Source organism: Natator depressus, chromosome 11 (genome assembly GCF_965152275.1).
Source record: "Natator depressus isolate rNatDep1 chromosome 11, rNatDep2.hap1, whole genome shotgun sequence".
Classification (NCBI taxonomy): domain Eukaryota; kingdom Metazoa; phylum Chordata; order Testudines; family Cheloniidae; genus Natator; species Natator depressus.
The window spans coordinates 29,019,343-29,044,179 of NC_134244.1; the positions used below are offsets into that span (position 1 = coordinate 29,019,343).

At 40.8% G+C, this 24,837-nt stretch overlaps 1 protein-coding gene across 4 annotated transcripts in view; it reads left to right on the forward strand.

Moving 5' to 3' along the window:
* Window positions 1-24,837, forward strand: part of GALNT13 (polypeptide N-acetylgalactosaminyltransferase 13) — a 415,890-nt gene that overhangs the window by 190,847 nt on the left and 200,206 nt on the right. For all 4 annotated transcript variants that reach the window (XM_074967361.1, XM_074967360.1, XM_074967359.1 and 1 more), the window contains one exon: window positions 18,301-18,469. In XM_074967361.1, the coding sequence (XP_074823462.1) occupies window positions 18,301-18,469 (169 nt within the window). The remainder of the gene's footprint in view (window positions 1-18,300; window positions 18,470-24,837) is intronic.

Consider the following 24,837-nt stretch of genomic DNA (forward strand, 5'->3'; position numbering starts at 1 on the left):
CCAAATCTCTCTTGCTCTAAATGCTATTGCTCTGTGCTAATGGCATGTGGTGGTACAGGTTGCTCTGTAATTTTTGATGTCTTTCACACCCCGAACTGCCAGTTCATGGGCATATTGACTGATCATGTTAACTGAGGGGACGACAAGGTAGTACACTTCTATGCTTGAAAGATTCTTATTTTCTTTAGCTAAACTGACTGACTGTCTCAGAATAAATCACCAAACTTAAATTGAATCAAGGACTTAAGTATCCCCTTCTATGAGGTACTTAGCTTAGATGCAACTTTTAGCACATGAGTAATCTCATTAATTTTAATGATACTATTCACATGCTTAAAGTTAAGCACAGTATCTTGCTGAATCTGGGCCTAAAGTGCAATGTAAAACAATTATAAACAGTGTTTTGAATATGAGTGAGGCTAAAATCTTGAAACTTTTTATTTAAAATTTAATAGAAATTTGCAAATATTAGGCGAATGCTACAATATATGTTTTTAAAGTAACTTACTACTCCATTCACATGAGGAGGCCAATGATTGTATATTTTTCCTGCAATGCATGTTTTGACAAATTGTGCTTTCAGAGTTACATGTTCAAAAACTACGTTGCTACAAGTTTAAGCAGGAGATTTTATTTTAACTACATAAGTCAGGTTACTATTTCCTTTCCACTGAATTATATTGCTTTTTAAAGAGAAGAAGAAAAAGGAGAGCGAATAAAGAAATACTATAATGAACTGGCTACTGTGTAGGTGTAGACCTCTATCCTCTAATGGATGGAATCTCAAACACTCATCTCTTGTCTTATGGCAGGTCTACACTACGGGGTTAAGTCAACCTAAGTTACTCAACTCCAGCTACGTGAATAACATACTTGGAGTCGACATAGCTTAGGTCAATTTATTGTGGTGTCTACACCATGCTGGGTCAATGGGAGAAACTCTCCCATTGACTTACCTTATGCTTCTCATTCTGGTGGAATACTGGAGTCGACAGAGGAGCGATCTGAGGTCGATTTAGCTGGTCTTCACTAGACCCACTAAATCCACACCTGGTGGATCGATCGCCACAGCTTCTACGGTAAGTGTAGACATGCCCTTAGTTCCTACACTGCTAACAGCTATTAGTTATTCCTTTAACTCTAGTGATAGGGGTCTGTACTCTTGTAGCAGAACCGTATGAATTCTCTTAATACTATTGCTATGGAGTTAGAGTGGCCAGGCTAGCATGAGGATATTAACACCAACATTTCTAAGAGACCACAGATTTATAACAACAATTCCCCCAAGAGCTAAACCCCTATTGGATTACCCTAAGAGATGAGCATTTGCACCCCCCTCCAAATCCAGTCAGAGCACTTCATCTATCCCACTGCATTGTTAACGGCATTGGCTTTGAATTTTAAATTGTTTTTGATTCAGTTTTGGATGATTTTTAAATTTAAATTTAAATTTCCTATAGTGCCACTACAGTAAGACTTTAATGGGAAGTTCATTGGATTTACTGAGATAGAAAAGATTTAATAAAATCTGATGACCTGTAATGAAATATGAAGATTAGTTCTCAGGGACACAAGCATAAAATACCTTCTCTATTGCTGGCAGCATTATTGGAATGAAGCCTATGTGTTTAATCATAGTGCAGAAGCAGCTCAAGATTTATGGAAATGTTTGCCTGAACTTCTAATGTTGTTCCCTCTAACTTCCTTTCTTTTGTGCCTGTGTGGAGGATTTTACATGGAAACTCTCTGGTGTCACTTTTGTTCTGTTAGCCTTTCTTGACTTAGATAACTCTTTGCTGATAGTATTGAAATGGGTTTAACAAAACGTCTTAAATGCCTAGTTTTTGGAGGGTCTTGGAAGCTCAGCATTCTCTAAAACCAGGCTCCTTTCAGGTGTCTCAAAAAACGTAATACAAAAATTGAGGCACCCAGTATCACTATGTAAATAGGTTTGTTTTGTCTATGAAGTGGCTTTCCTTTTAAAATTGTCTATTAGCATTTCCCTATTATCAAGAAAGAGTGCTGTATACATAAGGCCGTGAAGTATTTTATTCAGCGTTCAACTTCAAGTTGCTTGTGCTTATATTAATTAGGATTCTGATAAAAGATTTTAGAGAACAATTTTTTCGACACAGGTACATGAGAAGCCACATGAAAAATATTTTTGTTTCTGCCTTACATCCTCAATTTTTCTCTCCAAAATGATTGTGGCATCTGAAAATTTAATACTGCAATTAAAATTGTTTAAAGTCAATAAGGGCAGTGAGTACATTGAAAACAGTGATTTATAAACATAGGCGTTACTTAAAATAACAAGACTATAACGTGACTTTTAATAAAACACATACATGTATTATGTGAATGGATTGGGGGCATTGACTATGCTTAGCTGCAAGTCAACTATGGTTAAATGTTTAATAGGGACTAAAATTTGATGCAATCCAGGTAAGACGTGGGAAACAGTCTTTTATAGAATGTAGAGGAGTCTATGTGTATGTCCACACTACAATTAAAAACCCGCAGCTGGGCTGCGTCAGCAGACTCAGGCTTGCAGGGCTCAGGGTAAGGAACTATTTAATTGTGGTGTAGATTTTTGGGCTCAGGCGGTAGGACCCTGCAAGGTGGGAGGACCCCTGAGCTTGGGCTCCAGCCTGAGCCCAGATGTATACACCGCAATTAAACAGTCCCTTATCAGAAGCCCAAGTCAGCTGGCATGGCCCTGCCATGAATTTTTGATAGGGTATGTCTACACTGCAATGTTACATTCTTAAGTAATCCATGAGATGCACATTGTAAAGCCACTTGTATTTAAGGTGTATGCAGCAGGAAAGCACATTGTTTATGTTTAGAGTAGAAAGCCACACAGGGCAACATCTGACCAATCTTAGATGTTGTAAATTGTGTGAGGGCACTGGCTTGGGAATCTGGAGCTGGAGGCTCCAATACTGTGGCAATGGTGGCTATGTAGAGCTAGAAGCTAATCTGCTGATAGATCTACTTGGTGATCAAGAAAATTAAACGTTTCATGTTGGCTAGTGTAATTATGAATATTCTTCTTATTGAGTCCTATTAAGCCTTTGCCTCACTAATATTGTAGCAGTGAGTTCTCCTCCAAACTAGAAAATACTGCCCTTCATCAACTTTAGTTAGCTTGTCTAAATTTCATTGAATGTCTCCTTCTCATATGAAGACTATATAGAAACTGACAATATACTTTCTCTGTACTATTTTATATAACTGGTTCATGTTCCCTGTTAATCTCTTTTCTAAACTAAATTGTCCTAATATTTTTATTTCCTCATATGAAAGTCCTTTCATACTGCTAATAACTTTTGTTCTTCAAGTATGTCAGTGCAGATCCCACTCTAGGGATCCAAATGTGTGCAAGCTTGGAATGCTATAGCACAGGCCCTTGGGGCTGTGACTGCACAGAGCACATCCTGGTGCCACCACTCAGAGCATAAATGCTTGCTTCCATCATCCTATCCCTACAGCTCAAGATTAGGGTTGGCAATTTTGGTTGGACATATTCATGGAGGTTTCATCACATTACATAATCTTTAATTAAAGATTAATGTTTAATTCCTGAACAATCCTGGAGGGTTGGCAACGTAGGCTCTTGGCTTGCAGGACGCATACTTCCACATAACCTGCAGGAAGTATCTACAGTGTACATAATCTTCATGGTAATAAAACATGCATAGTCTACTGAGGACTGGGCCAGCCAGAGCAACCCTTGTTGATGGCATTATACAAATCTCTGGGGCGGCCCCCTGGGTGATGCCAGGTCAAGTCAAATCATGCACATCAATGGAGAGCTTGAGAGGATGGTGGGCTTGTCCATCTGGGCAGCATGGCTGAAGAGCATGCAACACTGCTTTTCAATATAGTGAGCTATCAGAGGAAGGCCAGATCTGTGAGATTATGGCATTTTGCACAAAGTTGGACTGTTTTATGGACTTGGCGCTGACAGCACATACAGAATGCTTCGAGTTGCTTCAGTCTGCCTGTAAGATGGTCCAGGTTTCTGACCCAGGTAGAAGTACAGGCAGCACACAGCTGCAGCGTTGGCTGCCCTCGAGGAAAGGGATATTTAAAAAGCCATGTTTTGCGTGTGTGTCGGCTGGGGTATTAAATCCCTCCTCAATCCATCATTTTTGTTCTGGTTTATTTTTAGGGGGCTTCTGTGTTACTCTCATTTTTGAGCTTCTGTTTCATTCTGTAGTATTTTGCATGAATATAATACCTATTTAAATATACTTTGTTTTTTGAACAGCAGGCATTGGGCCCTAATTTCAATCTGTACATGAAAATGGTAATTAATTTAAAGATTTAAAAGGGAAGTGGTGGAAACATCAAGCTCCTTCCTTCCGCCATTCTCCCGCGCCCCCACAGGATGGGGAAATTTTCACTTTGAAAAAATAACCCTGTTTACAGATGGTGGCTGTCAGATACTGCCCTCCTATGTATGCTATTGGCTGCTTCGGTGGGCAATGACACAAATCTAACTTGTATCTGTAAGTAATTTGTCCATATTGTATGGTGGAGACATCTTTTTTCATAATTTGCAAATGGTTTGATTCTTGTGTGCAGATTTGATTTCCAGCAGAAATTATTCCCCCCTCCAGTTTAATTGAAACTGGATATTAAAAGATTGAGATAATGTTCTGAAGAAATAGCTGAAATTAATGGATTTTTCTTCCTACCATGTAATCCTGGCTCAGTGACACACTGGTGTGGCCCTAAAGAAAAATCACTTTGCCCTTTTCTGTTTCTGCACCCATACAAGGCTATAATAGGTTGACATTATCTTACAGTGGTGGTGTAAGCATTTAATACATAGGGGCAGATCCTCAGCTCATGTACGTCAATATAGCTCCATGGAAATGTATGGAATTAATTCCCAGTTCACACCAGCTGAGGATCCTGACCTTGGTGTTTGTACTGTGCTTTGAATATGCTAAGTATCATGATCGATTTCTTTTTTACTTTGTGGATGTAAAAATTAGCTTCGTAATAGACTATAAATAAAATGATTGACAGCTTGCGCAGTTTGCTGTCTTTACCCTGCTGTGTTTATAGTTGAGGGGGAAATGAGGGTGATTTCACACATTGCAGCCCAATTTGGCATGGTGCTCTAGATTCACTGATTTTAATCACATTTTCAGAGTTGAATAAGGAGGACTTCTCTCTCAACATAAAACATCTTGTACTTCTCAGGGGTTCACAGCTGGAGGCCTTGCCCTCTGTCATTCCAAAACCAAAATGTTATTTTTTTAGGTTCCATTAAAGTGGCCACCTGTCCAGAATAGCTAACTATTAATTCACCACAGTTGCCTCAAATCCAGACAAGTTAGAGGGAATAGGAACTCTCATCCACCTGTTCTGCACACACAGGAACCCGCAGACACCATTACATTAAGAGGATTCAGTTCAGATCTTCACTTCTCTGGAAGAAGTAACTGGCTTTCTGGTTAGCTGGCTGTGACCTCTCTGAATCCTGGTATTTCATTACAAGGATGAGGGATATTTTCCCCAATGTAGGTTGTGAAGTGAAGTACTTTTGCTTTCAGAAGCTTTGTATGTGGTATCACCAAGGAACTGCAGGCCCGATCTTGTTATTTAAAGTCAATGGAAGTTTTATTCATTAGCTTCAGTAAACTGTCTGGACCAGGTCCTTAGTGTACAGTTGTTCTTGAAAATAAGAGAAGCATATTTATCCTACAGGTTTTATTTAACTAGAATGGAAAGTGTAAAAGTAACCAGATATTTTACAATAAAATGTAACATGCTAAACCTACTGTGGCTGTTGCCTGCAAACTGCAATTGCTTACCTATAGCATAGGTCTCCAGTGAATGATACCATTTGAATGTGCCTTTTATAAATTTGACTTTGATTCTTAATGTACTTGTGAGAATTGGGTAAACGGCAGTTGTCACAAAGAATCCAAATGTATTTATTCTGGGCTTTAAAAGTTCCTGTTGGCTTTCTGAACTAAAAGCTTTGAGATGCTCTGAGATTATTCTGGAGACAGTTGCTGACCTTTATATACTGCATTCATAAACTAAAATCCAAGAGCTGAATTTCCAGAAATAGGATTTAACATCCTCAATTATAGGAACACTATAAGAGAAGTTTAGATTCTTTTTACATAGTGCACAAATACAACAGTCATATATTGTGAAAATTGGTTCAGGTCAGCAGGGCACAGTTCAAGGCAGAGTACAAAGTGCATTACTAAAAATATAAAGGCAAAGAAAAATATGATGATGATTTGAAAATGGAGTTCCAGGGAACTCTAATAAAGGAAAAATGCAAGAGAAAAAAGTGAGACCCTAAGCAAAAACATCATTGTAAAATCAGGAGAAATGATATGCAAAGAAATAAAACAAATGAAGTGTTCTAAGAAGCAGCTACAGGAAAATAAGGACAGTTGTATTGCTTATCTTCTGAGAAACACTATTAGCTACTTTAGTGTAGACCCCAACTTAATCTGTAGGAAATAACAGTCTTGGTGAATAAGTGCATGCTTGTGTGAAAAATCCCCTTTATAATATGGAGATTTAGGATATGAAAACATTCTGCAGTATTTCATATGGATTTGAATGGTGGTACAGAAAGAGAAAGTACCAGTCTACAAAATCATAATACTGGTAAAATGGTGATGTATACTTTTGGTTTATAGTGGTTTTCAATTTGAAAAAGGGGGTGTGGGAGTGCTTGGCATTTGATAGAAAACAGTAAACTGTGGTGGTTTGTGAAAGCTAAAGCTTAAAAATGGAAATGGGACTAACACATCTATACCTCAACCAGTTTATTTAAATTTTGACCTCATGCAACCCTGCAAGTGAAAACATAGCTAGTGCATTTTTATTTTCAAATGGCCAAGTTAAATAATATATACAGCTCAAAATACCACAAAACATATTAAAAATAATTAGTTGAATATTGGTAATGCAATGGCTGTGTAAGCAAACACAGCAGCCATTATGTGAGCTGAACAATAGCTCACTCATCCTTGGATATTGGGACGAGATTTACTGAAAGAACGCACATTGGCTAGAGTGCCAAGCTTATCCCCTGCTCTTTTCAACAAGTATAATGGAATCTTTTACTCTCCTCTGTACAGCCACCAAAGTCCAGCAGGTTAAATAGCTTTTAAGAAGAACAGCACTTCTCACTGGATGAAACTTACTCATGTTTTGTGCAGTGTGTGTGTAAATGAGCTTTGTGAAAGGAAACTATCCAGGGGTTGTGGGGATCCACAGTACATGGCCCTTTTTCAGAGTAGCCCCTTATCTGCCTTTGCAGCCGGTACCCTAGGATGGAATGGCGGTAGGCCCCCTTCACCTTCCCTGTGGAGATATTTTGACCTACAGGCCAACTTGACACAAATCCTTCCCTATGCTGGAATGTGCATACCTTGCTTAGGAGTAGTCTAAGTGTACTCTAGGAGCCCAGCTCTGCCATGTGTAGAAGAAGTGGAGCCTCCTGGTGTGCCTCTTCTGTAGGTGCTCATGCTACGCAGCAGAATCTCAGGGCTTTCCCCAAGTTGGGTGATTTGAGATACCTATTTGACTTGAATTTCACCGACTGCAGTACTGCAGGTGTGCTTCCAATTTAGGTGCCAGCAAATGTGTATTAGCCCAACTGCTAATGTGGGATTTGAAGTTTCTGCAGGGAAAAAAAAAGTCATGGCTTCCCTATTAGGAATATTTTCAATATTGATCCCACATTAAGATTCAGTGAAGTATCAAAGACACAATAGTGACTAAATATAGTTATAATGGAAGTACAGGATAGCTGAGGGACAGCATGTAATCATGGATTAATCATGTACCCACCTAACATCAATTACCCCCACTGAATATTTTTTTCCCATTTAATGAACTGAAGTATTGTAATCAGTGGGTAGAGTACAAGGTGGTGGTTTTGACAGATATAGCCCTAAAATGACCTGGAACCTCCTTGCCAGAAAGTCCACACTTCTCCAGGCAGCCACAGTTGAAATCAGCGGAGGTACCCAAGTTGGAGTCCCTGTGATAAAAGATAAATAGTAAGGACCCAAAGCTTTGGAACTGACTCTCCCATTTGTCCAAAATAGCCCCAGTCTATTGACCTTCAGAGCATACTGCAAAGGCCATTGTATTTCCTCTCAGCTACGGAAAACAAAAGGCTCTAATGGGAGATATTAAAGACTTTAAATTGGGGTTTTGTTACGAGGTTATTGTTGGTGTTTTTTTAGATGGCCAAAGAAGGAGGTACAAAGGAGGTCTAAGAACATTTGGAGCAAGGGATAGGCACTCCATTTTTAATGGATGTATATAAATCAAAATATCTGATTTCTTAAGAAGTATTAACAATAAAGTAAACACAGGCACCATCATTTAGAATGTCATGATTCTTCAATCTTTTTTTTTTTTCTAGGTACATCTGGCGCATACTAATATACATCCCATGGTCAGCCATGCACTTCCTGACAACCTATCTGCCATTCATTTATCCCATATCTTGCTAACTTCACATACTTTCTTGGTTTGCCTAGTTTTTCATCCTCTTGTCAGCAGTTACAAGTCTTCTCACTGCACGGAGTTATAATCCACATAAAGGTCAACAGAAAACATTTACACTTTCTTTTTAAACCCCCCATAGGTAGATTAGGATCACTTGACAGCTAAGGATCCCTGGGTTTATAGATTTTTTTTGGTGGAAAAAATGTTAATATAAAAATGTGTAGTTGTTCATATTATGCACATGAAACACACAAGCACTTTGCAAATTTCACTACACTCCAATATTCATTTCAAGGAATCTTTGTTGCATTGTGTGGCAGGGTGTGGCAAGGGAAGCCCTAATCAGCTCCTGCCACTCCAGCCCCAATCAGGGGAAATGGATTGGGGCTGGGAAACTAGCTAGGACTGGCCTGGAAACTGGCCCCACCTGCCAGCCTCATTAATGGGCTAAATGTTTGGGAGGAAGTGAGTCCAAGGGGGTTTGGGGGTGCGAAGACTAGGAGGGGAGAGTAGGCTCAGAAGGCCTGTGCTAGGCCAAACCTGTAAATAACTTGTAAATAGTTGGAGCTTGGTGGTGGGGACCAGACACAGGAATAAAGAGCATGGGTGTTGCACCAGCTTGGAGTGGTCCTGATTCATTGGGGAACGGGGCCAGGAGATTGAACCTAGCAGGGCATGGTGACCACCCCGTTACACAGTATGAACATGTCATTTTTTTTCCACACTAATGTTGAAATTTTGTGGGACAGAATATGCTGTCATTTTGCCTTTAGCGTGGAAAATGTCTGATCTAAATCTTACGATTTTTAGAAGTGTTGATAACCCACAGGTCCTGTTGACTTCAGTTCAACTTGTGGGTGACACATCTGAAAATCATGCCGTTCCTTCTGCAAACTCTCAAAAATATGGGCCATATGTTTTTCATGACTGTGTTGTAGCAAATCAAAGGCCATCTAGGAACTTAACAGTTATGCTGTACACCATTGCCACTCAGACCTCAGAATGACAGTGGGGATCGTATGTAGTGTAGTAGCCATATTGGTCTGAGTTTAAAGAGAGAAGGTAGGTGAGGTAATATCTTTTATTGGACCAACTTCTGTTGGTATGAGAGAGAGAGAAGCATTTGATCTTGCATAGAGCTCTTCTTCAGGTCTGGGAAACCCATTCAGAGTGTCAAAGCAAAATAAAGGGCAGACCAGATTGTTTAGCAGAAATAGTTAACACATTTCAAGGGACCGTTCAAAGTGAAGCGGTTCATTAACAGCCCTCCAGTCATGGCGGGGGTAGGGGGGAGATGGTAGGTGGGGGGGGGAATGTTAGTGGGTTATAGATTGTAATAAGCGATAAATCCAGTATGTCTATTTAATCCATGATTTTTAGAGTGTAGCAAAGTTATGAATTTAAACTTCCAGGCTCATCTTTTGAAAGCTTTTTGTAGGTTTTCCTTGGAGGAAGAGGACTGAAAGGTCAGATATAGAGTGATGGCTTTGTGAAAAGGGTTCCACCCCGTCCAGAGCTGATGGGGTGGTATTGTCTGTCATTTTTCTGTGAGTTCATTCAAGAGCATAGTAATTGTCTCATTTCACCAATGTAGTTGCTTTTGGGGCATTTAGTGCAATAGATGAGGTCACCACATGTGGTGATAGGCATGGGTAGGATCCATGGATCTTGAAACATGTGTTGTGGGGGGTGTTGATCCTTGCAGCAGTGGAGATATGTCTGCAGGACTTGCAACTGTTCTGGCAGGGTTTCGTGCCACTTTGACTTGGTGTCCGGGTCTGTGGGGAGCTTGCTTCTGATGATGAGCATGGAGAGGTTGGTGTGTTGTTTTGAAGGGAGGGACACTGGAGTAATAGGGAAATTAGGAGAACATTAAAGAGTAAACTAAATCGTGTTAGTAACTAAATCATGTTAATAGTTTGGGAATAAGGCCCACGGGCTTAATGGTTCGTTGCCAGTCAACCATGCATGACATCTGAGTTTACTAGTAACTCAAACTCTTGCTATCTGGACTTATGAAGTTCAAATATACTCAAAAGTTACATGCTTGGTCTCTGGGGCTCAGTTGATGATCTATCTGCTCTAATAGTGCCCCTCACCTGACCGATAAAAATGTCAAACTTACTTTGGGAGGAGTCTTCTCACCTATTCTGCTTGCTGATAGAAATGTGCTACAATATTGATTGTCTATCAGAAGATGCCCTCTTGAGGACTACAGTTAATGTCTGCTGGATTTGATACAGTCAGGGATTATTTCTTACAGACTCTCTGGGCACAATCCATTTGCTCAAACATGAGAGAGAAGATAGCATCCATTTTGGAGCCATAATAAAAATAGATTTTCCTATGTTACCAATGCATCTGATTTAGACTATATATCCAGCTTTATTTTAAAAAGTACTAATGAATTGTGGTTTGCTTAAATACATTTTATATCTTACATAAAGATTGGACATGGGTTGGCTTTGTTGCATTTTAACCACAATAGAGCTATAATTCTTCATGGCAAGAATGTGTTATCTAAGAATGAAATTTAATCTGTTTTAGTTACAGTACACAGCATGAGTACAGACTCTGTAGGAAGTTATGTAGCTTTGCAGATTAAAAGCTACAATATAGCAAAATCTGCTTTTGAAGTTTCACCCTGATGGACTTCAGTGAATAACTGTAGAGCAACAACAGATTGCTGTGGTTCTCCATCTTGATGAGTGTATAGTTCAAGCTTTCAAGACTGAATGTGCAAGTTGCAAGCCTGTTCTGTGCCTTATTTGTTAATTTATAATGTTCACAATGACAACCAGAAAATATTGTTCAGTAGTATACCATGCTATTGCCATGAAATTCCTGGATCCATCCGCTGATGCTGCTTGAGGTAGTATACCATGTTATTGCCATGAAATTCCTGGATCCATCCGCTGATGCTGTTTTGTATTGCTAGACCTTACCTGTTTGCACAAATTGCTATTAAGTCTGATTTATGATGTCACTATCTCAGGGATTTCCATTAGGTGTTAGTCTCTTTAAATACTAAGTATTTCTCTTCCAGTTAGAGCCTGGTGCTAGGAAGTGAAACACCCTGTCACAGCAGATAATGGAACAGATCCCACAGATTGTATTTAACTACATTTTAATGGGAGGTGAGGTTCTGCAAGGATAGGTATCAGGTCACTGCCAGTGACTAGATCAATGATAGGGCTGATCAAAAGTTTATCAACTGGTTTCAGCTAAAGAAAAATTTCCATTAAATTTCTGCTTTCTGCAGAATTTTTGTGTTTAAAAAAAAAAAAAAAAAAAAAAAAAAGCAATCTGAAGACCAAATACCTCTCAACTGAAAACTGAAATATTTTGATTCAGACTTGCTGCCACAGTGCATAATGGGAACTATAGTTTGGTTGTCTTGTGTCCCCATTCTCTTACATGGGCATGGCTCCTCAGATGGACCTTATTTCTCATGCTGTGCCACGGGACTCCCATAATGTACCATCCTCCTATCAAAAATGGAGACTATGGGACTTCATGGGAGGTGCAGCTGAACCAGTGGCATGAGGCACTACAACTGCCATGAAATACTGCAGCAATATTTCCAAATTGAAATGTTTTGGATTTCAGCCAAAGTGTACATGTGTTTTTGTTTTGTTTTTGTTTTTTTAAACCAAAAAGTTTAAATTGCCAGCCAGGGGGAAGAGGAAAGTGGGAAACCTCTGACCAGCAAAAGTTTATGGATGATGTGATTTTACTGTGTTAATCATGTTTAAGCTTTTGAGCACGTGATTTAGGATGATTTAGTTGGTGTTGGTCCTGCTTTGAGCAGGGGGTTGGACTACATGACCTCCTGAGGTCTCTTCCAACCCTGATATTCTATGATGTTATGTCCACTGGTGTTTCTACAAGCCTGAGCAGACTCAGTCTGAGCTGGGTGCCTGTTCAGTTTACCATATGCTGTCTGTCTGTGTCTCTCTCTCTCCCTCTCTCCAGCAAAGCTGCTTCCTCGGTGATCACTGAACATTAGTTATGAAGCTGATCACATCTCCAGCAAGGAAACACTGTATAGGTCATATAGTACAGTACCTAATCTACTGACTGGAACAGCCACACCAACTAGGTACAGGTCCTAAACTGAAAGGTTTCCCTGCCAGGTAGATTGCATATTTCACTCCAAAGCATAATTGATTTAGTTGGGGTTGGTCCTGCTTTGAGCAGGGGGTTGTACTAAATGATTTCCTGAGGTCTCTTCTAAGTCTAAGAATGAGTAACTGTTGATAACTACAAACCTTTGAAGTATTAGCATCATTTCCTCCTGGCCTATTTAGTGGTATTGTGGACCAATATAGGTCCATTTCTTAATTTTATTTTAGTTTTTCATGGGGTGGAGGCAGAAGAAATGGGTGCCTCTTTCCTGGCCTGATTGCCTTGCAGAAGGGGATAGGGACAAACTTCCTCCCTAGTTTCACCACACTTGTAAGGAAGACTCTCTGCTATAGAGAGGAAGGAGACCACGGGCATGTGGAAACCAGCTATCTGGCCAGGTGTATGGTGGTAAAGGGGTATGAACACTTTGAAGACTTGCTACAACATATTCACTCTGCCATTTCCCCAGATAGCCCTACTCAGACTGGGGGATTCATCCTCTCCCCCTTTCCATATATGCTACATTTTGGGGGGTAGGGCAGTTATCTTGCTCCTTCCTTTGCCCAAAATGTTTTCCTCCCCTGGTTTCTTAAGTCTTGCTGCATCCTATGGCCAGTTTCATGCTGCTGTATAGAGCAGAGGTACTCAAACTTCATTGTACGGCAACCCCCTTCTTACAACAAAAATTACTACACAATCCCAGGAGGGGGGATCAAAGCCCAAGCCCCACTGCCCCAGGTGGGGAGGCCAAAGCTGGGGCTTCAGCTTCAGCTCTGGGCGATGGAGCTCAGCATTTGGCCCTGGGCCCCAGCAAGTTTAAGACAGCCCTGACAACCCCATTAAAACAAGCTTTGAGAACCATTGGTCTAGAGAAGGGCGTATACTCTGACATCTTCAGCAAACGGGTGACGGAACTTATTCCGGTAAGAAGGGTGGGATGAAGGGATTCTGAGGCTATGTGTAAAAACTGTACCCTATTACAATTCTTAAATACATGTTTGGGTTTTAACAGTGTCTGACCCTCTCTTTTCTCCAAAAAGTGAGGGTCAAGGATACGGTATGCTTCAACATTAGTGGCTACCAGCCTAAATATTTTACATGCTTTTTATAATGCAGTGGGATGTTTAAAGCAGAATGAAAAGTTAACAATAAATAATGTGCATGTGGCTGCTGGTGGGGTGAGATTGCCAAATGCTGTTCAGGGATAACTAAAAGAGCAGAACAACATACATGACTGCTTCTCTCTCTCGTGGGCTAGGTATACTTTCCAAGATAAAATCTGATGATTAGGAAGCATATAGAGCACTATAAGTTCTTATCATTCCTTCCCCAGAGCCAGATCCAGAGAACCAGCAACTGCCCAGACTCAGAAAAACTATTTTATAAAATGTCAAATGAGCATTTAGTAGCAGTTCTGGTGCATAGTGTATTTAGCTCTGGGGAGGATGCCGCTGACCCTGATGCACATTAAACAGTGAGCCTGTCATATACACATAGGAACAGGAAACTTTATGGAGCAGACATAAAATTTCAGAATCACCACTTGCAGTTCTAAAGTGGCCCCAGTTTTAAGAATCCCTCTGATAATTTCATATTACAGTCACAGTGAAACCTACTGTAATTCTTCCTCTTGCAATGTATAAATGTGCTCTATGACAGGGTCGGGCCAGATGGCTACAGGAGAGTAATAGAAGGCAGATATATTAGCCCCAGGTTAAGTAGGTCCCTTTTCCCTGGGTAAGGTAACAGGAACCTTCTGGAGACAATTAAGACAGGCTGATTAGGACACCTGCAGCCAATCAAGAAACTGCTAGAATCAATTAAGGCAGGCTAATCAGGGCACCTGGGTTTAAAAAGGAGCTCACTTCAGTTTGTGGTACGCGTGTGAGGAGCAGGGAGCAAGAGGCACTAGGAGCTGAGAGTGAGAACGTGGACTGTTGGAGGACCGAGGAGTACACGCATTATCAGACACCAGGAGGAAGGTCCTATGGTGAGGATAAAGAAGGTGTTGGAAGGAGGCCATGGGGAAGTAGCCGCAGGGAGTTGTAGCTGTCGCACAGCTGTTCCAGAAGGCACTCTAGACAGCTACATTCCACAGGGCCCTGGGCTGGAACCCGGAGGAGACGGCGGGCCCGGGTTCCCCCCAAACCTCCCAGCTCCTGGTCAGACACAGGGGTTGGCCTGGACTGTGGGTTCACGAAAACGGCCAAACTGAGGGCTGCCGTGAAGCTCCAAGGCGAGCAAATCTGCCAATAAGTGCAAGACCCACCAAGGTAGAGGAGGAACTTTGTCACAGCTGATATTGATCAAAATGGGCATAATAGATGGGTTCTTTTAAATGAGTTGTACTATATTCTTTGTTCAGTTAAGGTGTAAACTAGAACTGGGGAGACAAGATTTCTGTGGTGTGGTCAAACGCTATGTTACACTATCTGTAGTCCATAATATATATAAAAAAGTCAAACGTCTAAGCTCATTTCTATTAAATTCACCAATAAGGACTAATGTCTAATTTGTTTAGTGAACCCATAGTTCTACAGTCTGCTTCGAAGTCCTTCATCTCCTGTGGAACAATGATGGTTTGGAAAGGCTTTTACAGGTGTTCGTTTTCTTTGTTGCAAGAATAAGCAATTTTAATGAATAATTGGCTACAGAGGCTCTGATAAGTAACAGCCCCCCTCCGGGCATTTATGCTCTGTATTTTTTTTTTTCCAAAACCAAGCCAGTTCGTTCCCATGCTAAGGAACTGAAAACACGAACAGAGAAATAAAAGGTTCCCAGCTCTGAAAAGTAAGCCACTGTAGTCTCAGAAAATTATTGGGAGTTCCATGTGGAGATTGGAATACTGCAGATACTGCCCAGCCTGCTGAGGAGGAAGTCATGATTCATGAACTTAAATGGCAAGCTAAGCATGAAGATAGTTTGGTTGTATGTACGGGCACACAATATTTCTAAAGACCCCAATTAAATTCTATGAGACTTTTTTCCATATGGGGCACAGTCCTATGCAAAATGGGAATGGGTAAACATCCTATAGTAAGGATATTGTTACTAAATTGTATAGACTTGTAAATTATTTCTGTAGTGCCTATAAAAAGATTTAAACTCCCTTAACCATTCCTGCAATTGTGGGCTTTACCCCCCATAACATGTGACATATACCGAATATATGTTATAACAAGCATTTATCTACACTAGTTTGTGATGACTTGCATAACTCATTTGTGGCTTTGCCAGTCATGGCTAATGCAACCATCCCAAACTCATTCTGATGATATTTTTATAGCAGATCACACTCTCATGTATTCCATTTCTCTCTTGGTAGACTTCTCTGTATCAGGGAATGAGGGAAGGTGGAGGGATTTTTGAAGATTTTGTTTTTATTGATTTGTGTCAGATTTTAAATGGCATGATATAAATGCTGTTTTTATGCTCATTTACCTACACGTAGTTGTTAGCAGACACTGCTGTGTTGATGCTTCCTAGTTCCATTTTTATTACCTTCATATTTTTTTTCAAGCCAAGTATGGATGGAATTGAACAGGAAACTGAGGACCAATATTGTATGATAAATTTCTGCAATTTAATGTAGAAAACTGGGTTGTTGCATGTGTTGGATTTTTTTCAGGATCAGAAGCTAATTGGTTCACAATTAATAGAGTTAAGAAAGAGTACTTTTTTTCTATTGTTATGGTTTAAATATTTCACATGGGAGTGGGGTTCTCACAGATAATTTTCAGGTTAATGCTGTCAGTGGACAAGCTAATAGATCAAGCTGCCCAATTTGGATTCAATAAGTGGGACATCCTTTAGGATATCCCATTAAGCAGCCTATTTCATAGGAATGCTATGGAGACATGCCTGGGGTGAAATCCTGATCCCATGAGAGTCTCTTGGGAGTCGTGCTATTGACTTCACTAGGGCTAGGATTTCACCCCTGGCGAGTGAGACCTGGCTCCTGCCCCTGCCAGAGGTGACATCAGTGCTTCAGAGGAGAGTTCCTCTTCCTTTGCTTTTGGTACAGTTTCCTGAGATCCAGCTTTTTTGGGGTTGTTGATCAAAGCGGCTTCTTGTTTGTTTTTCCCCTCCATCCCCCAGCAAGCTGGACAACTGTATTCCCTGTGCACCCCACCTCCGCTAAAAGGTGAAGTCAATCTCAGGTTTAGGAAACCTGAATAAAGATATGGCTTGGTTTCAGACTTTAAACAGTAACTGAAGCTTTTGTTAAAAATATTTTGTTGTTTCTTTTATTCTAGGAAATGGGTTCTGCGGTTGTGTGACAATGTCTGGGCAAATTATGTCACACTAATATCCCTGGGTATTTTCTGATTAACTTTAAGATCTTCCTTCACCAAACCTTCAAAACAAACTAAATGGCCCACCTTGATTATCACTACAAAAGGTTTTCTCCCCCACCCCCGCCCTCCTGCTGGTAATAGCTCATCTTAAGTGATCACTCTCCTTACAGTGTGTATGATAACACCCATTTTTTCATGTTCTGTGTGTATATAAATCTCCTCACTGTATTTTCCACTGAATGCATCCAATGAGGTGAGCTGTAGCTCACGAAAGCTTATGCTCAAATAAATTGGTTAGTCTCTAAGGTGCCACTAGTACTCCTTTTCTTTTAATCCAATCCTGCAGTCAAATGCCTGTGCAGGTTTGATTGTAGGATCAGGACCACAGTGGCAATGTTTTCATTTGATTATCCACGTCGTCGTCGTCGTCAGATAAATCTTGACACTGAAGAACTAGCAATTTTATTATGCTGATTTGTTTTTAAAAGAATGCTCTTGTTTTATGGATTGATTTAACATGCAAATAATTAGTAATATAAAAACTCAGTTTTCTTGAAGATTTATTTTTTTATTTAAATACACATTGAAGGTACATAGTGAAATTGATTGTACTTATTACATTGTTTTTCAGGAGGATGTTCCTTGCCACTCTTTTGTCTTGTATAATATGATGATGTAATTACATCTCAAGTTCAATATACTTTTTATTTTGATACTGAGAAACTTAGAAAACTAATAAGACATAGGTTAAAATGTGCTGTATGTAAACATACCTCTCATCAAGTATATAAAAATATGTAAAACATATATTCTTAGACTGTACCAATATTGTAGCATAATTCACATTGGGATAATGTATGTTTACAATCTTCTCGCTCTGGGATTAGTTTCTTTAGGGCTAGAATATTTAGTAGCATGTGCGTAGCAGTCAAGGGTGAATTTTAAAAGGTTAGGGTTTGAATTCAATTTTCATAAGCATCAGATAATTTGGATGCTTATATAAATCTCATGGACATCTCTTGTGTCTGCAAAATTTCACTGGGAATATGATACTGTGACACAATCATATGTATAGATATAATGAGAATAACAATTCATTACTGTTATATGTGGTCACTGCAGAAACTAGAAGTGGGTGGAAAAATGTATTTGAAAATTCTAAACTTTTTCTTAAAAAAAAAAAAGAAGTTTAGAATTTAAGTTCAGGTCCAGTTATGGGTAAAATCTCAGGCTGGAGTGCAGACATTTTATTTTTCTCTAAATTACCCCATGTTGGTAGATGACATAAGTCTCCTATTAGTGCAGAATGAAATCAACACACAAATATTAAAAGTGGGTATTTTGTTATCTTCTGTTACAGCTGTTATTTCAAGAAACCAAGAAGGACCTGGAGAGATGGGAAAGGCTGTGCTCATTCCCAAAGATGAACAGGAGAAAATGAAAGAGCTGTTTAAAATTAACCAGTTTAACCTTATGGCCAGTGACTTGATTGCACTTAACAGAAGTTTGCCAGATGTAAGATTAGAAGGGTGAGTTTGCAATGCGCTGTGTACTTTTCAACACATATGGCTCAAAAATCATACTATGAGCCACATTTTACCAGTAGATATTTGCCCAGGATTCCTAATTGATTTCAGGGCATGATAGGGCTCAATATTAGATTGTTTAATACTTGATTATTTTCAGTGGTTGGTTGAAGAAGCTGTTTGAAAACATAATGATTTATCTTCTATATTCCCTGTACTTACAAAATTCTTGTCAATGGCAGTAGGGGTGTGTGTGTGTGTGTAGGGGGTGTACTGAGGAGAATTAGACCTCAATCACGTTTTCTAAAGCTGCCTTTTATTTGTATTTTTTTTAAATTGCTATCAGCGGACAACTGTGGCATGCACTGAGCAATTTATACAGCACTCAGTTACGAGCTATAGTACCTGCGGGGAAAAACAGTATCTCTAATAATTCTGCTTGAAACATATTTGGGTAAAGATTTAACATATGTATGCATAATCAGAACCTTACTTTAAAAAAAAAAAAAAAAAAGGTAGTAAGAACTATTTCCAAAGGCTAGAAAGATGTCCTGAGAAGTCCGTGACAACACTTATTCTCCAATACCATCTCTAGAGTCTTCTACAAACTTTTATGTATTAAAAAATGTTAGTGTTCCACACAGTGTAGTTTATGAAGCACTGTACAGTGTCAGGTTGCATCAATCCCTTCATATCATGGCATATGACATAGTTATCTAGTGTGTGTCACATCACTGGGATCATAGTTACTTTTTTTCCCAAGGGGTACTTCTGAATATGTTATGAAAGTGTTTGTATTTACTATCTGAAAATTCATAGTAATTATGCATATAGATAGCTCCTAGCACTGAAGCACTAATGGTGGAAAAATAAACTATCCTGAGACTGCATGCTGGCTTACATCATAAGGTCTTTGTAAAGTCCTGACTGCTTTGATTACTGAGATTTTATGTTACAAAAAACTTGGCTCAGATTTCCCATCATTACAAAATTACCTTGAGGAATTTTCTGTAATGTGCTGGCTTTTTGGGTGTCAAAGAGTGTATTGCCCTCAAGTTGTAAATCCAGGTAGCGGCTTTGAGGTCTACGCGTGTCAGTACCGCAACTCTCCTTCAGTTCAGGAGGCCTATTTTTAACGGAGTCAAAGGACAAGTGTGCCATCCATTGTGCTTATTATATAAATCACATGCATGAACATGTGATTTATATAATAATTGTCAGTGTCTGCAGTGTATGTTGTGCTAAGTTGTTGTGCCAAATAAAATTCCCCATTCATTGCTGAATATAATGCTTCACTTAAAGGTAGAAAAAACTCCATTTGGTACCTGGCCAACTATGGCAATGGTGTATATAGGAGAGGATAGGAATAAGAATTTCCTCTTGTCCCCCCAACATGTGTATGTCCATATGTCCAGGAAATAATGGAGTTACTGCAGCATAAGCAAGGCCCTTCATTTTCAGTTTTTACCAATTTTTCCTGAAACATTTCCAGGTTTGACAAAACCTTTTATTCAATCACTCAACTACATGAAAAATTGGATTAAGAAAATCTAACACATGATGTTAGGCAGGTGTGATGTTAGATTAATTTTTTATCTGTTAAAGTAAGACAGTGTCATGGAAGATGTATGCACGTGTGCATAGATATGTACCTCAGTGCTTGAGTCCTAAAATTAGAACTGCTGGAGCTCCCTGAGCCCAGCTCCCTGCTCCAGAAGGAGAGATGGCGGCCTAGTAACTTGGGAATCCTAAGTAACAGAGTTGCCATCTCTCCTTCTGGAACAGGCCTAGAAGTGGAAGAGGTAGAGAAGGCAGCATGAGGAGACTATGCCCTTCCCTCCTCTACCTCTTCCACTTCTGAGGCCACTCTTCTCTATTTGTTGCTTTATTTCTCTCTTCTTGTCCCCGATATTTACCCAGAAAACTGAAGCACTGATTTTTTTTCCCATTTTAAATTTTTTTTTATAATAAACACCACCTATAAATTCCTGGGAAATTTTAAACAAAATAAAAACCAAAAATGAAGGGCCTTGAAGCATAAAGCTAATGTAATTGAGTGGAAAATCAGTCCCCTAATTTCTTAACTTCAGTTTTTGGATATATATAAAAAAGATACTATTTTTAAAAAGGTTTCAGAGTAGCAGCTGTGTTAATCTGTATTAGCAAAAAGAAAAGGAGTACTTGTGGCACCTTAGAGACTAACAAATTTATTTGAGCATAAGCGAATGCATCCGATGAAGTGAGCTGTAGCTCACGAAAGCTTATGCTCAAATAAATTTGTTAGTCTCTAAGGTGCCACAAGTCCTCCTTTTATGTTTTAAAAAAAGGCTCAGTCCTTCTAAGGAGGTTTTCAATTGAAATTACATGCATGAAGGATTGACGTTTGGAACAAATCAAGTTTTACAGATGTCGGTATCCATTTAAGGATACTTGTAGATTGCGGTCTGTAAATTTAAAATCTGGGAAGGCCCCACGGCTTTGTAACCTCACACCTAAGTTACTGAAGACAGGTGAGAGTATTGTTGTTCCACGACTGCACAGGTTCTTCCAGACCATCTGGCTCACTAATATAATTTTTCACTGGAAGAAGGGTGGTGTTCTGCCTCTTGTTAGAAAAATGCAATAAGGCTGGATGTAATAGTCACTATAATGGTTTTATGCTGTTGTCGGTCCCAGGGAAAGAGTTAATGTCTTGAATCAGTTCTGAACTTTGTGGCAAAGGCACGAAACTTGGTCATTTCCCTATTGACTAAATCTTTAACATGAGACAGCTTTTTGAGAAGATGCTTGAATTCAATAAACCATGTGCAGCACTTTATTAATAAACTTCAATCAGACTTTGATTCAGTGCATCAGGTGAGCCTGTAGGATTTGATGACATGACTGCATCCCTGGGAAGATAACGTTATTAATAGAGTTCTATAATGAAATAGAAAGCTGTGTTTTGAGATAATGGTAGATATATAGCATGGTTTCCTATTTCCATGGGAATTTGAGGCTACATCCTCATAGAATCATAGAATATCAGAGTTGGAAGGGACCTCTGGAGGTCATCTAGTCCAACCCCTGCCCAGAGCAGGACCAATCCCCAACTAAATCATCCCAGCCAGGGCTTTGTCAAGCCTGACCTTAAAAACTTCTAAGGAAGGAGATTCCACCACCTCCCTAGGTAACGCATTCCAGTGTTTCACCACCCTCCTAGTGAAAAAGTTTTTCCTAATATCCAACCTAAATCTCCCCCACTGCAACTTGAGACCATTACTCCTCATTCTGTCATCTGCTATCACTGATAATAGTCTAGATCCATCCTCTTTGGATCCACCTTTCAGGTAGTTAAAAGCAGCTATCAAATCCTGCCTTATTCTTCTCTTCTGTAGACTAAACAATACCAGTTTCCTCAGCCTCTCCTCATAACTCATGTGTTCCAGACCCCTAATCATTTTTGTTGCCCTCCGCTGGACTCTTTCCAATTTTTCCACATCCTTCTTGTAGTGTGGGGCCCAAAACTGGACACACTACTCCAGATGAGGCCTCACCAATGTCGAATAGAGGGGAACGATCACGTCCCTCGATCTGCTGGCAATGCCCCTACTTATACATCCCAAAATGCCATTGGCCTTCTTGGCAACAAGGGCACACTGTTGACTCATATCCAGCTTCTCGTCCGCTGTCACCCCTAGGTCCTTCTGTGCAGAACTGCTGCCGAGCCATTCGGTCCCTAGTCTGTAGCGGTGCATGGGATTCTTCCGTCCTAAATGCAGGACTCTGCACTTGTCCTTGTTGAACCTCATCAGATTTCTTTTGGCCCAATCCTCCAATTTGTCTAGGTCCCTCTGTATTCTGTCCCTGCCCTCCAGCATATCTACCACTCCTCCCAGTTTAGTGTCATGCGCAAACTTGCTGAGGGTGCAATCCACACCATCCTCCAGATCATTAATGAAGATATTGAACAAAACCGGCCCCAGGACCGACCCTTGGGGCACTCCGCTAGATACCGGCTGCCAACTAGACATGGAGCCATTGATCACTACCCGTTGAGCCTGACAATCTAGCCAACTTTCTACCCGCCTTGTAGTGAATCCATCCAGCCCATACTTCTTTAACTTACTGGCAAGAATACTGTGGGAGACCGTGTCAAAAGCTTTGCTAAAGTCAAGGAATAACACGTCCACTGCTTTCCCTTCATCCACAGAACCAGTTACTCATCATAGAAGGCAATTAGATTAGTCAGACATGACTTTCCCTTGGTGAATCCATGCTGACTGTTCCTGATCACTTTCCTCTCCTCTAAGTGCTTCAGAATTGATTCCTTGAGGACCTGCTCCATGATTTTTCCAGGGACTGAGGTGAGGCTGACTGGCCTGTAGTTCCCAGGATCCTCCTCCTTCCCTTTTTTAAAGATTGGCACTACATCAGCCTTTTTCCAGTCTTCTGGGACCTCGACCGATCGCCAAGAGTTTTCAAAGATAATGGCCAATGGCTCTGCAATCACATCCGCCAATTCCTTTAGCACTCTCGGATACAACGCATCCGGCCCCATGGACTTGTGCACATCCAGCTTTTCTAAATAGTCCCAAACCACTTCTTTCTTCACAGAGGGCTGGCCACCTCCTCCCCATGCTGTGCTGCCCAGTGCAGTAGTCTGGGAGCTGACCTTGTTCGTGAAGACAGAGGCAAAAAAAGCATTGAGTACATTAGCTTTTTCCACATCCTCTGTCACTAGGTTGCCTCCCTCATTCAATAAGGGGCTCACACTTTCCTTGGCTTTCTTCTTGTTGCCAACATACCTGAAGAAACCCTTCTTGTTACTCTTAACATCTCTTGGTAGCTGCAACTCCAGGTGTGATTTAGCCTTCCTGATTTCACTCCTACATGCCCGAGCAATATTTGTATACTCATCCCTGGTCATTTGTCCAATCTTCCACTTCTTGTAAGGCTCTTTTTTGTGTTTAAGATCAGCAAGGATTTCACTGTTAAGCCAAGCTGGTCGCCTCCCATATTTACTGTTCTTTCTACACATTGGGATGGTTTGTCCCTGTAACCACAATAAGGATTCTTTAAAATACAGCCAGCTCTCCTGGACTCCTTTCCCCCTCATGTTGTTCTCCCAGGGGATCCTGCCCATCAGTTCCCGGAGGGAGTCAAAGTCTGCTTTTCTGAAGTCCAGGGTCTGTATTCTGCTGCTTTCCTTTCTTCCTTGTGTCAGGATCCTGAACTCGACCATCTCACGGTGACTGCCTCCCAGGTTCCCATCCACTTTTGCTTCCCCTACTAATTCTTCCCGGTTTGTGAGCAGCAGGTCAAGAAGAGCTCTGCCCCTAGTTGATTCCTCCAGCACTTGCACTAGGAAATTGTCCCCTATGCTTTCCAAAAACTTCCTGGATTGTCTGTGCCCTGCTGTATTGCTCTCCCAGCAGATATCAGGATGATTGAAGTCGCCCATGAGAACCAGGGCGTGCGATCTAGTAGCTTCTGCGAGTTGCCAGAAGAAAGCCTCGTCCTCATCCCCCTGGTCTGGTGGTCTATAGCAGACTCCCACCACAACATCACCCTTGTTGCTCACGCTTCGAAACTTAATCCAGAGACTCTCAGGTTTTTCTGCAGTTTCATACTTGAGCTCTGAGCAGTCATACTGCTCCCTTACATACAGTGCAACTCCCCCAACTTTTCTGGCCTCCCTGTCCTTCCTGAACGGTTTATACCTATCCATGACAGTACTCCAGTCATGCGAGTTATCCCACCAAGTCTCTGTTATTCCAATCACATCATAATTCCTTGACTTTGCCAGGACCTCCAGTTCTCCCTGCTTGTTTCCCAGGCTTTGTGCATTTGTATATAGGCACTTGAGATAAGCCGCTGATCGCCCCTCATTCTCAGTATGAGGCAGGAGCCCTCCCCTCTCACACGCTCCTGCTTGTGCTTCCTCCCGGTATCCCGCTTCCCCACCTACCTCAGGGTTTTGGTCTCCTTCCCCCGGTGACCCTAGTTTAAAGCCCTCCTCACTAGGTTAGCCAGCCTGCTCGCGAAGATGCTCTTCCCTCTCTTTGTTAGGTGGAGCCCATCTCTGCCTAGCACTCCTCCTTCTTGGAACACCATCCCATGGTCAAAGAATCCAAAGCCTTCTCTCCGACACCACGTGCGTAGCCATTCATTGACTTCCACGATTCGACGATCCCTACCCCGGCCTTTTCCTTCCACGGGGAGGATGGACGAGAACACCACTTGCGCCTCATACTCCTTTATCCTCCTTCCCAGAGCCACTAGTCTGCAGTGATCCGCTCAAGGTCATTCTTGGCAGTATCATTGGTGCCCACGTGGAAAAGCAGGAAGGGATAACGGTCCGAGGGCTTGATGAGTCTCGGCAGTCTCTC